Genomic DNA, 12884 nt, shown 5'->3' with positions numbered 1-12884 from the left:
ACTGGCTGGACACAGATGAGCACCGCGGGCTGTCCAGTGGCAACCATGCGGATGTGTGGTTGCCACGCAGAACTGTCATTGCACTTCCTCCCTAGCCCTGATTTTGGAATAAAAGGATTCGGTGAGTGCCGCCTATTGAACTGTTTGACCGTACTCTAGGAGCCAGTTTGACTATTTAGTGGCCAAACAGTAAAAACTTGTATGGATGTGGCAGCAGCCCCAAAATTGAGGCACACGGGCAGCAGATTTCTAGGCACGCTGGCTCCTGGGATTTGTCCAGCACCGATAAGCTGATAAATGATTTCTGCTAGGGTGGGCTGAAGGATCTTATCTCCTCTACAGGATTATCTTGACTCCCCCATATGCCTTCACCGTAATTTGCTTCTTTCTTCCAAATCCCTGATATTTCAAGAATTTGTAGCTTTTGTAAATGTCTCTTTGGCCACATAAGTCTCTGATGTGCGATTCAGATTAGAGGTGAATCTATTGTACCTGAATACAAAATGTTATTGTTCTCGGCGATAGAAATCACCAGAAACCAAATTAGAGAATTTAAAGCAGCTGCATTTAGAGAGGCAGAGAGAGAAAAAAAATTACCTAGGGGCACAAAAAAAAGCTAGCAGTTGTGTAATCCACACTGTCTGCCGCGAGTGCGAGCAATCGGGATAAAGCTGCTTTTGTAAAGCGTGCAGGAAAAAGTGTGTTTTTGTAGGAAGTTGGTAGGCTGCCCCGTTGTGTGTTGTGCTAATGCATTGTATTAACACCTTCCCTGCCAACCTGCACAAAATAACCCTTTCTTCTAGCCACTTTGCAGCCACTAAGGACATGTTTTGATTTTGCAAACCCATTTCGTTCTGCTTCTGCCAAGCTCCTTCTTGTTGGAGGTTGCCCGGAGTTTTTATACGTCCCCGAAGTCAGAATCGTTTTAAAATGCATTCACTGTGAAAAAACTTTTTTTTTTTTATTTATTTATTTTTATTTCCTTCTCCTAATAGTGAAATCTGGGCACAACCAAAATCTGAGAAAGCTGGCTAGCACCTGCATAATAATGGCCATGCTGGGGTGCTATTATACTAGCATTAGTAATGGCTGCTCGCATATTCCCGACAATTGCTGTGCTGAACCTGCAAGCATAGGTACAACCTGGCAATTATTGCTATTACATGAGCTTAACGCTGCTTGTCTGTGAACGGCCTTATCTGCTATTACACAAGGACTAGTTGCTACCACTAGCACTTTTTTGTTTTCCCGACAATTGCTGGGCTGGTCCAAGCTGGCCATTATTACTATTACACGCCATTAACGCTCATGTAATATCGCTAATTGCAATAATCAGGAAAGCGCTTGTGTGATAGCTGCCTTAAAGGGGTTGTCCCGTGAAAGCAAGTGGGGTAAAGCACTTCTGTATGGCCGTATTAATGCACTTTGTAATCTACATCGTGCATTAAATATTGGCCATACAGAAGTTATACACTTACCCCCTCCGGTGCTGGCGTCCCCGTCTCAATGGCGCCGACCGAAGCCTTCTTCTCCTTCCATTAGACGCGCTTGCGCACTCTCCTCTTCTGTTCTGTTGAATGGGGCCATACAGAAGTGTATAACTTCTGTATGGCCAATATTTAATGCACGATGTATATTACAAAGTGCATTAATATGGCCATACAGAAGTGCTTTACCCCACTTGCTTTCACGGGACAACCCCTTTAAGGCCCATTTAGACACAAGGATTATCGCTCAAAATTCGCCTTAAAAACTTCCTTCTAAACGCACAGCCATGGTACACTGTTTGTGCACTATTCGTTCATCGGTGATTTCTAGCAAGCTAGAAATCACCGATGACTCTTATCAGCGCGGCATGCTGACGGTATTCTTTCAGCTGGTATCACGCTGGCAGTTCTCACCGGGACACCAGCTGGCAGCTCTGAGAACAATGCAGCTGTTTGCATATACAAAAGAGCTGCCTCCATTAACTCTAAGTAGCTAATTAGCTACATAGATTTATGCAAAGATGATCACTCAAACTGTCATTTGTGCGATTCATCTTTCAGTGTAAATGGGCCTTTAAATCTGACCATGTGGATTCTGCCTCAAATGTAGATTTCACGGTTATTTAAATGTAGTGTAGCGGATCCGCAAACAGATTTAGTTGCTCTCCAACAGGCAAATCCTAATGTAGAATTTCTTAATGCAGATTCTGCATGAAGAAGTGACAAGAGTCTTTGGTAGTCTGCCTATAGACTATATGTACCTTTTTATTATGTGGATCTGTATGGAATCTACATGGGAAATTCTGTACCTGGCTTTTGCCTATAGACATGGGCTTAATCTACATGTGGATCTGTGGCAAAAATACTTGGTTGATCTGCAGATCTCTGCTTTAAGGTGGAATCTGTTTGCAAAAATCCACATTGGATCCTGCCATGTGAACATACCTTTACGACCCTCTCCTGCGGTGCGAAAGAGGGAGGAGAAGGTTCAGACAGCGACTATTTAGTAAAATCTAACGATGGACCTATCAACAGTAAAAGTACAAACTGATCAATATTCAGGGACCTTTTACACGGGGCGATTGTTGGGTGCTGAAGTGCCTGACAGTCATCCAAATGATGATGGCTGCTGTGCTTTCACATAGGAGCAATTGTTCAGTGAATGGAGGCGGGGATCTCTTCCAGCCGCCCGCCTCCATTTACAGTAAACAGGCAGTCCAACATGCATAAATGATTGCCTGTTTACACGGGCCGATCCTGATTCTTGTCTGCATAAGCTGAACCATAAGGCTGGGCTCTCACATGTCAGAATCCCGTCGGAAATCTCGCGATTTGGCCACAGCGAAAAACCGTGAGATTTCCGCCGGGAAAGTGCTGCTTCAAAACCTGGCGCACTTAGCTATGGGTTTTGGAGCGGCTTGGCCGCACACTGGCCGCAACGGAAATAAAAAATGAACATGCTGTGGCCAGGGAATCCGCGCTGCAACGCCGGCTTTGCCGTGACTGATTCATTGTCCTGTGTGGACGTGATTTACATGGCTGGCTAAACCCGGGATTAGCGGCCGCGGGCGGATTTGCCGCAGCGAGTTTCCAGGCGGAATTTCCCTGGCAAATCCGCCTTGTGCAAACCCAGCCTAATTAATAAGCAAATAAACTATCATTTGTCTGTCATTGGCCGTGTTTACAAAATACAACTAATTAAGCATTTGGTTTTGCAGGATCTGGCGATAAACTGATCGATAATCATGCTGTGTTGGAGGGCTCTACATCAATTGTTTAAGGGTTTTTCCATGTGCCCATACAGGGTTTTGCGCATACGGTTGTGTGAGACCGTGCTAAAACACAATGCACACGGGCGGCTTTGCCTTGCGGAATCTGGAGCGGGCATTCACTGCATGCAACAAATGCTGCCCATAGACATGCTATGGAAAATCGCTTTTCCATGTTCACGAGTGGAAAACGATTGTGATCTTCCGCTTGCTGAGGGAAAATCTCGCAGCGGGACCCGAGCCCCTGCAGGGTCCGGCTCTCTGACATGCTGGCTGGCGTCCAGCCGGTGCATGCCCAGAGCAGAGCCGGCGGTTGGGGAGTGACCCGCACAGAAATAGAGCACGCCATGATTTGTTTTCTGCGTGTGATTTCGAGTGGACGAATCGCGACCATCTGCCTAGGATTGTGTCCTCTAACGCAATCCTACAGCAGCTTCCATGGGCGAAAATTCTGCGGCAAATCCCGCCATGGAATTTCCGCACCGCGCGCAGGTAGCCATATTTTTTTTTTTTTTTTTTGATCTTGAAAAATGCAGAAATAACAGAAAAAAAGAGCATAAGGAATTTTGACAAAAAAAGCACCACAGAAATAATACTGAAATTGTAACATAAATGCAGCTTCACACACAGCAAATTTGCTGCAAAAATTTCTGCAACTATTTCACCTGAATGAAGTTTGTAGAAATCTATCCACATGCAGCAGAAACAATCTCACGCCGTTTCTTCGGGTTGTAGAAATGCATGCAGTGAATCTGCCGTGTGTGAACATGCCCAGATGACCGCTTCTATTTAGGAGGATCCGAACCCTAATGTTACTATTGGCTGCATGTCTATTACCGCAGAGTAAGTACAGGCCCATGCCCTTTTTATGAAGTTGATTATATAGGTATAATTGGATTGTAATACATACTAGTATTAGGCGTCCTGGCTCCCACGAGTCTAGAAGTGTTTATATATAATCAGCTTTGTATAAGGATGTGAAGAAAAAAAAGCTGATTGAATGAACTGAGATGCTGATCGTAATAACTAGTTTCTCTGGCCCCATGCAAAGATCAATATCTATACTGTTTGGTTGACTACAACTGAATTGTCTGACATTAAGGTTTAGTGTTGGCAGTTTTGCATTGATTTTTATTTTTCTCAGAGTAAAAATGTGTCTTGTATTATCTATTGCAAGTCATGATTATTGGATGGCTAGAGAGGGATTAGAGTACAAGCAGTGCTAATGGCTTTTTTTTCTCTTTTTTTTTTTTTTTTTTTTTTTTAAATAAAAAATCAGGATTGGAATAAGCAAACATAGTAATGCAGTATGTTAGGCTAAGAAAACATATATGTCCCTCTAGTTCAGCCTATTCCCCCCCCCCCCCCACAATGTTGATCCAGAGGAAGTTGGTAAGGGTATTGCAAGGGACTTCCAGGCCAGCGAAACCCTAGCAGCTTGGAGTATGTGCGATGCAATATAGTATGTTTATATTATTACACTCAATAAAGCTGTCCAGGCCCCTCTTAAACTCTTTTATCCTCAGGCAGAGCGTTCCACAGTCTCACTGCTCTTACAGTAAAGAACCCCCTTCTATGTCAGTGTAGAAATCTTCTTTCCTCTAGATGTAGAGGATGCCCCCTTGTCCTGAGTATAAACTGACCGTGGGAGAAATCTCTGTATTGTCCCCCGATTTATGGCCTAATACATAGTTATTAGTTCAGCCGTCTTTTTTTCTAAACTAAATAACTCCAATTTTGATAACCTCTCTGGGTATTGTAGTTCGCCCATTCCATTTGTAATTGAAAGTACAATCCATTGTGCATGCAACCACCCAGAGGGATGACCCCGGACACTTGACTACTGTGCAGAGCTGGGAGGGATAAGTGTTGGCTTGACACGGCGGCACTTACCAGGCGCTGGTCCCTGAGGGACATCACATAGCCAAGACCAGAGCAGGATTGCAGGCCACCTTGGACACCCCTAAGATTGGAAGTGCCAATTAACGTATTGATGGTGGTAGTAGTACTTATCACTCGTGATGCCACCGTTCCCACACACCGGTATGCTACGCAGCGGAGAAAAGAACACAGACACTTGTGTATTGTACCTCGGGTCCCCAGGAACGGTTGAGGCCTGGTATAACTTTACTTAAAGATTTAACTTTACAAAACAGGTATTCAACGTAAGGCAGGTACAATTCACTTTCAATGCCAGCAGGCTATAGCTCAGAGGTAAGGGAAGATGAATACGGTCCTACAGTCCACGTTCTCTGTATGGTACCGCTCCTGTACTGGGAGCACTCCAGAGGAGGAAGGGGGTAGAGGACACTCTGGCAGACAATTATTGACAGTAAGACTTATACAAATATCACCCCGCATAGCAGGCGTGTGTGTGTATCAGCATACCTCTGTGCAGTGATCCGGACTTTGGACGGCCGCACAGGAAAAGCCTGTCATATGAACCAGTACCTGTACGATAGGTTCCTCTATATAGAACTAGTTTGGGTTGCTCCCTTTCTCTGATGGTTGGTCTCACTCCATTCACATCCATACTTCACTTGCAATGGGATATCTGTCCTCTTCCTCCACCTTCACCTACATGGAAGCTGAAGGTGCTTCCATGCAGCTCTGTGTTAGCACACTCTGCTCCTGAAGATGGACTCCTTTCTCGCTCTCAATCACTCCTATATATACCTTCACTCACACCACATGACATGACAAACTGATACATCTACTTGCAGGCAATGATTTTATTAGTTAACCTCTCAAGCTCCGCAGCTGTGCAACAACACACACACTGGATATGACAGGACAAGCTTTGCAAAGTGCATCGACATAGGACAAACATGTATGGCATTTATGGAGGGGACCAGGATGATGATCTGGGCCACTGCATGCAGGCACACTGCTTTATAGCAAAATGAGACGGACAGATAAATGTCTGTGTGTGTACCGTATATTATATATACGATTCCAAGTGATTCGTTGCTGTTTCTGTATGCAGAGTGACCCAAGAAAGTCTGCAGTCACTGATATGAGAGTCCAGAGGGCGGTCCTCAGTGACTGGCCATCTCTGTATGCACACTGATACAAGGAAGGCTGCCATCACTGATAGAACCGCCCACTGGACTCCTAAGCCAATACAATCTGGGGTTTACATGAATAGATTAGTAGTTTGATCGAATCTTTTTCCATAAATATGTATCTCATTCTGCTCTTCTCCTCATGCTTTATAACGTGTTGGCCACCATTTGGACTGCATTTCCGATGTGATTGGTTTCCTTAAGAGCAAAGTAAAGAAACAAAAGCGGTCTCCAATCTACTTTTATGAGTTTTGGTCCTGGCTGTAGAAAATGAGTTTATATGTAAATATGCCTGGGCTTCGTGTGGCATAATCTGATTGTACAGCCATATGTACATGCAGTGAAGGCTCTCCTAGTAATCTGTGCACAGCCTGTAGCAAGCCATATACTGAGGACTCCTTCAGCAAACTTCTCTCCTGACTCCAGCATAAACGTGCGGCTGCGTTGCATGCACGCTCATTTCCATTTTTTTCTGTCTGACAGCTACTATTCCTACTGAGTGCCCCCATACATGTGCATGCATGCTCAGCTGAGTTCGTATTGGCAGTGGCTTAGGGTACTTTTACGTGGGATAACTTTCAGACACTTAAGTGCCCAAAAGCCCTTACACAGGAGCGATATTGTCACCGAGCGGAGGCGGAGTGCGCTGGAGAACTCTTCTAGCCACCCTCCTACATTCAGAGTCTCCTGTTTTTTTGCTTCTCTGAAAACCAAGTGACTCAACAAGAGGGCGATTCTCACTCACTTGCCCTTTACAGATCCCATACTTACGTTCGCCTGTAATCTCTTTTGAGCAATTACTCTGGTGAATATTTGGCCCGTGTAAAAGTACCCTTATTTTCCAAGGGAACAGAAGTTTAGCATGCTGAAATCCAACATTCTTGATTTTATTTTTTTTAAATTTTTTTATTTTTTTATTTTTTTACCCCCAACATCTGAGAGGGCTGCCCCAATACATATTTGATCATGGACTCTCTAATGTGCATGTACAACTTTAGCCATTGGATGATGCTGTTATGAGATTCGATCATACCATCATCATTAGGTCTTCGATAGTAGATTGGTGGTTGTCCACAGCACAGAACCCCGATGATCTGTTTGAAGAGACTGTGCCGCTCACTTGAGCGCTGCGACCTCTTCTCGGTCCTGTAATGTCATGCTCTTAGGCCATGTGACCAACGAACATCTCGGTCCAACTCAAGTGAATGGAGTTGAGCTGCCATACCAGTCACGACTATTCTATAATCTAAAGCGCTGTGCTTGGTTTACGGCGCAGTGGCCACTTTAGGCAGCTGATTAGCGGGCATCTCGAATGGCAGCTCCAACTGATCTGATATTGATGATTATCCTTGGGATGGGGCATCAATGTCTTGATCCCGGAAGATCCCTTTAGGGTCACTGATTTGCTACTGTTTTTTTTCCCCCCAGATTTCAGTGCGGATCTGCTGCCGATTTTAACGCTTCTGTTTGAATTCAATTAAATGGGTGAAATCTGCTACAAAATCCAATGTGTGAACACCCCCATAATCCATTCAGAATACAGATGTCCATGGTAGTGGGAAGAAAAATGGTGCAATTCCCCAGAGTAGCCGGCGGTCAACTTTTTAAAGGCCCTTTGGAGTATTTATAGTTGCTTCTTCCAGACGGTAAAATTTAGGAACAATTTCATGGGTAGGAAAGACAATTTATAGAGTGTATCAATTATTAGATACTTAGTAGGTCTGTCTTACTTATGAATGACTTGTAGACCCTTTACTGTTGCCCAAAACCATGGAAGCTTTGCCTAGTTTGTGAGATGTTAATAGAAGCCCTGTTGTATAGTTTATTACATTTCTTTCTTTTCCCTCCGCAGTTTGCAGTAACAGCATGGACATTCGTAATGACGTACAGGAGCTTAAACAGTTAGAAGACTGTGTTGTGATTGAAGGCTACCTCCAGATTCTGCTCATCTCTGCTGCCAAGGCTGAGGATTTCCGAAACATGCGGTTCCCCAAGCTTACTGTTATTACGGACTATCTTTTGCTTTTCCGGGTTTCTGGCCTGGAAAGCCTCAGTGACCTCTTTCCTAATCTGACAGTCATCCGTGGACGCAATCTCTTCTATAACTATGCCGTGGTCATTTTTGAGATGACGGACCTGAAGGAGATCGGGCTGTACAGCCTGAAGAACATTACTCGTGGTGCTATACGGATTGAAAAGAACTCTGACTTGTGTTACCTCTCTACGGTGGATTGGTCGCTGGTTCTGGAGGCCGTCTACAACAACTATATTGTTGGTAATAAGCCACCGAAGGAGTGCGGTGACATGTGCCCGGGGGTCATGGAGGAGAGGCCACTTTGTACCAAGACAACCATTAACAACGACTATACGTTTCGCTGCTGGTCAGCAGATCATTGCCAGAAAGGTAAGAAGAAGAACTGTGCCTCATTTAGGGTGCATTCACATGGCCAACAGCAAGTCGGGCCTGACATGCTTGGGCGTGATTCGCATTGCAGAGCGGATGGACACTGCCTGAAAATGGGACACGCTACCATTTTTCTGTGCCATCTTGCCCCATTGGTGCGAGAGAAAAATCGGCCATGTAAATATACCCATCAAAGTATTTTCTTGTCCGTGTGAATGCACCCTCACCCGGTTTATAATCCTCTTTCGACCTCCATGCCAAGGGAAATCCATCTGGCTTTCAGGGGGTTTGATGATGAAAGCTTTGGTTTGGATGGGGATTTCCTTTCTTGTAGGAGTAAATTCCTGTGGTTTACACGATAGTGTTTATCTGCTTGGACCCTTTCAAGGGTTTGTCTGAAAATATAACAAAATTGGAATTTATTGACCCTTCTTTAAAAACGCAAGCCAAGAAAATCTGCTTATGCACAGGTCAAACCCATTAGAGTATATTCTATTTAATTGTCGATCTTTACGTATCACTGTAACGTGACTTCAGTAATTGTTTGATCTCCAGTCAGGTTACCCGCTGTCATTTTTCCATGATGCTTTGTTTTTATAAGAATTTTCAAACAATCTTTCAATTTTGTTAAATGCATTTTCCAGGAAAATACTAATGTTGGCATCAGGATGGATAGTTAAATCAGATGCCTGCTGATAGTGCCACAATACACAAGGGTCGGAGTGGAAGCTGCTATTCCAATCCATGTAGTGCCCGCTGTTAGTGTAGGTGCAGCTCCCATTGATTGTAATGAGAGCTGTGCCTGCAGTTACAAACATTGGCCACTACACGGGTCGGAGCTGCAGCTTCGACTCCAACTCCCGTGTATTGCAGTGCTTACAGCAGGCTATTGATCAGCTGAGGGCCGCTGCTTGGGAACCCAGCAATCAACTATTGATGACCTATCCCGAGGATAGGCCATCAATAGTATTTCCTTGGAAAACCCCTTTTAATTTTGATAGATTTTTATCTGTGTGGCTCTGTCTAGCATGATGTGAAATGGTACCCATATGTGTACCCAAGCTGAGTTGTTGTAGTTAGTAGTGGTCTTATCATTTATATGTTTTCATATCAACATAGGGGCACTGTGCCTGGTACTTTTGTGGGCACACAGCCCCACCTGCTTCCTAAGGGCTCATTCACAGTGGCGTATGCAAGTTGGGTCGGTAAAAAAAGGACCAACTTCACTGTGCGTATATTCTATGTGCGCTTTTCACTTATATCCGTGTGTCATGCATGCATTATTCATTTCACATGCACAAAAAAACCTTCGAAAAGGCCCAATTGTTTGTTTTCATTGTCTCCTGGCAGCATGCGTAAAAACCTTTTAAAAAAACTAAAAACCCCAAATGGTGGACATGCATGTGACATCCATGTTCACTGCATTTTATTTTCATACCCCCAAAGACTATCATGGGCGATTCTGGTCTTAGAATAGGAAGTGCTGCAAAATTTTTTATTTTTTTTTGGGGGGGACCATTGCACAATGTAAGAAAAAACATCCAGGTGATTAGTCCAATTTACTTACATAGGTCTGTGTGCTGTCCTTGTTCAGTCAGTTACAAACACGGAAATGTCTGTGTGAATGGGCTCTTAATCTGCACTCAGGAACCAAATTACAGGGGTCGTCCCATGAATAGAACATATCAATAGGATGGGGGATAACTTGCTGTTTAGTGGTGGGCTGATTGCCGGGGACCGCACCCATCAGGAGAATTGGGATCCGGATTGTTTTGGAATGATGGAGTGGCACTACCGCTCTTGTCATTTCACTGGGGCTGTTCGAGATAGTCTACTGCTTGGTATGAATGGATGACCATCGGGGCCCCTGTTCTTATGGTCGGTGGGAATCCCAGTGGTTGGACCTCACCAGTTGGTTATATTGTGGATGGGGACAACTTTTTTCCGGGAAAACCTCTAACACAATTTCTAGCAATTGAGTCTTGGCTCAAACTGATCAAGAAGTGCGACAGAGGCGGTCTGTGTGATCAAGTTGCACCGAGTTCCAATCCCACGGTACTCCATGATATCGGCAGGTTGTCTTCCTATGGTTTTGTTTTGGGCAGGTTTGTTTTTTTTTCTCCACCCTAGAGGTACATGGAGACCCCTCCCCACCGTTTATGTTCCCCTCCTTCACTAATTGTTCTCTGTTGACCCGATTCGGAGATGCAGATGTTGTGAAGTTGTTCTTTTGCCGGTCTGCCCTCGGCGTGTTTACCAACTTTTTTTTTTCTTTTCTATATTTTCTGGAATTCCAAAAATTCTCCTTTGCTCATAAAATGTATGTAGAACAAGCAGAAAGAATGGCGGAGATCAGGCGCCTCCCAGACACGGGAAGATTTTCCAAGACCTGCAGCCAGTGGCTAATTAGTAAATTTTCTCTGCTGGCTGCCAGCATTTGTTGTTGATTAAATTGTGCTGTATATTAGCAATGAATGAATTTTCTCCCTCCTCTCTCCCTCCTCTATCTCTGCTCTTAAAACAGTGTGTTCCTCTGCCAAACGTTTCTTAGAATCTAATTTTTTTTTTTTTATTGTGGCTGCAGGGAAAGATTTAATTAGTCTCTCGGAAGGGGGGCTGCATCGCCGCTCCGTCTCATCGTCTCTGACCTTACTGGTCTTATTTTCCGAAAATAAACCACGGTTTTGGGGGAATACGTATTATGTATCCTAAAATAAAACCGTAGCCACGAATGTTCAGGATTTTTTATTATTGGTCTTGTGCCTTCTTTTTATACGTCAGCGCTGATAGCCGGGTTTCTTTACTGGTACTGCAGTTACAAGCAATGCTTGTACTTTCCGCAGTAACCAATTAAAGGGGACCGATCAGTTCTCCTGAGTACATACTGTACATTTCTGAGAACGCTGTGATTGTTCCTCTGTCTATTTTACCTGGAAAAGTATAAATAAATTGACAACTGGGTGCTACCATGATCCTTGTCTTTGGGGAGTGTCCTTGAGAGGGAAAACGCATGGCGCCGCCAAACTGCATCCGTACTAATTGCTGTCACGGGTGGGTGTGGTTTGGCTGTATCGGGTGGATCGTGTAGTAACGTGTCTTTAGGGATGGCACTCCCAGGTGTCAATTTATTCCTACATTTCCAGGAGGAATAACGGAGGCGCTGCATGCAAAAAAAATAAATAAATAAAAATAAAATCCTCAAAATTGTTCTCGTGAAGAATTCAAGTATTTACGAACCGCGGTGCAACAAGCGTGTGCGTTTCGATTGTCGTGAACCCAAATGATGCGATAAATTCGAAGCTATGAACTAATTTTAGGCTAGGGCTTCCCATCATGAAACCAATCTAAGATTGTTAATAGGGTCATTTTACGATTTCGGAGGGAATGTATCATCGCCTGGAAGCACCTTATACAAAATTTATGGGTGTATAGGACAGAGACCGAGGAGTGTATTTTATACACTAATCGCCGTTCGCCCACTGTCAGCCTCGGAAGGAGATGAGTCTGATACGTGGACCGGCAATTGCTGTCCAGGGCTGATGGCAAAGGAACGGGAAGCCAAGTAAGTATAAAAACATACCCTGGACGCCTCGGCCCTGTCTATAAGCCCATAAACTTGGTGCTTATAGTTGATGACCGTTTCCTTTTAAAGGGGGTTGACTAAGAGCTGAATCACTGAGGCGGGCCATGCCAGGTTCTCTCCACCCTCATCATGCCGACTGATGGCTCTCTCCTCTTGTGTATAGACTAAGAGAGGTTGGCGCTGCCCGCCTCCGTGACTCGGACCTCAGCTCCAGTCAAACTTCATAAACTTTTGGTGACAGAACCCCTTTAAAACAACACGTCAGTCGCTAAAAAATCCCAAACTGTTGGGTTTTGTTGAATATTTCAACCTGCACACCATTAGAACCTCATAGACTGCGATGCAAGCTACGTCCGACTGACTTGCCTGTGACCCGCTGTTTTTAACAAGTCACTCAGATTTTTGTTTTGTTTTTCCCCGCAACTTTTCTGAGACTTGATTTCGCAGCACCGAAGTTGCCTTGTAGTCCTGGCCTAATTTTAACTAGTTTTTTCTTTTTCCCATCAAGTGTGAACAGCTGGAGGTTGTAGACCAGCAGTCTAAAATACTGGAATTAGCCGCCAACTTGCGTGATGT

At 44.3% G+C, this 12884-nt stretch overlaps 1 protein-coding gene across 2 annotated transcripts in view; it reads left to right on the top strand.

Annotated features, from left to right (window-relative positions):
• The window catches only part of IGF1R (insulin like growth factor 1 receptor), a 155738-nt gene that overhangs the window by 21741 nt on the left and 121113 nt on the right, over positions 1–12884 (top strand). For both annotated transcript variants that reach the window (XM_066592847.1, XM_066592846.1), the window contains exon 2: positions 8174–8725. In XM_066592847.1, the coding sequence (XP_066448944.1) occupies positions 8174–8725 (552 nt within the window). The remainder of the gene's footprint in view (positions 1–8173; positions 8726–12884) is intronic.

The sequence above is a fragment of the Eleutherodactylus coqui genome, chromosome 2 (genome assembly GCF_035609145.1).
Source record: "Eleutherodactylus coqui strain aEleCoq1 chromosome 2, aEleCoq1.hap1, whole genome shotgun sequence".
NCBI lineage: Eukaryota > Metazoa > Chordata > Amphibia > Anura > Eleutherodactylidae > Eleutherodactylus > Eleutherodactylus coqui.
Note: the sequence above shows the minus strand (reverse complement) of the source record. Positions and strands in the feature narration are given on the sequence as shown.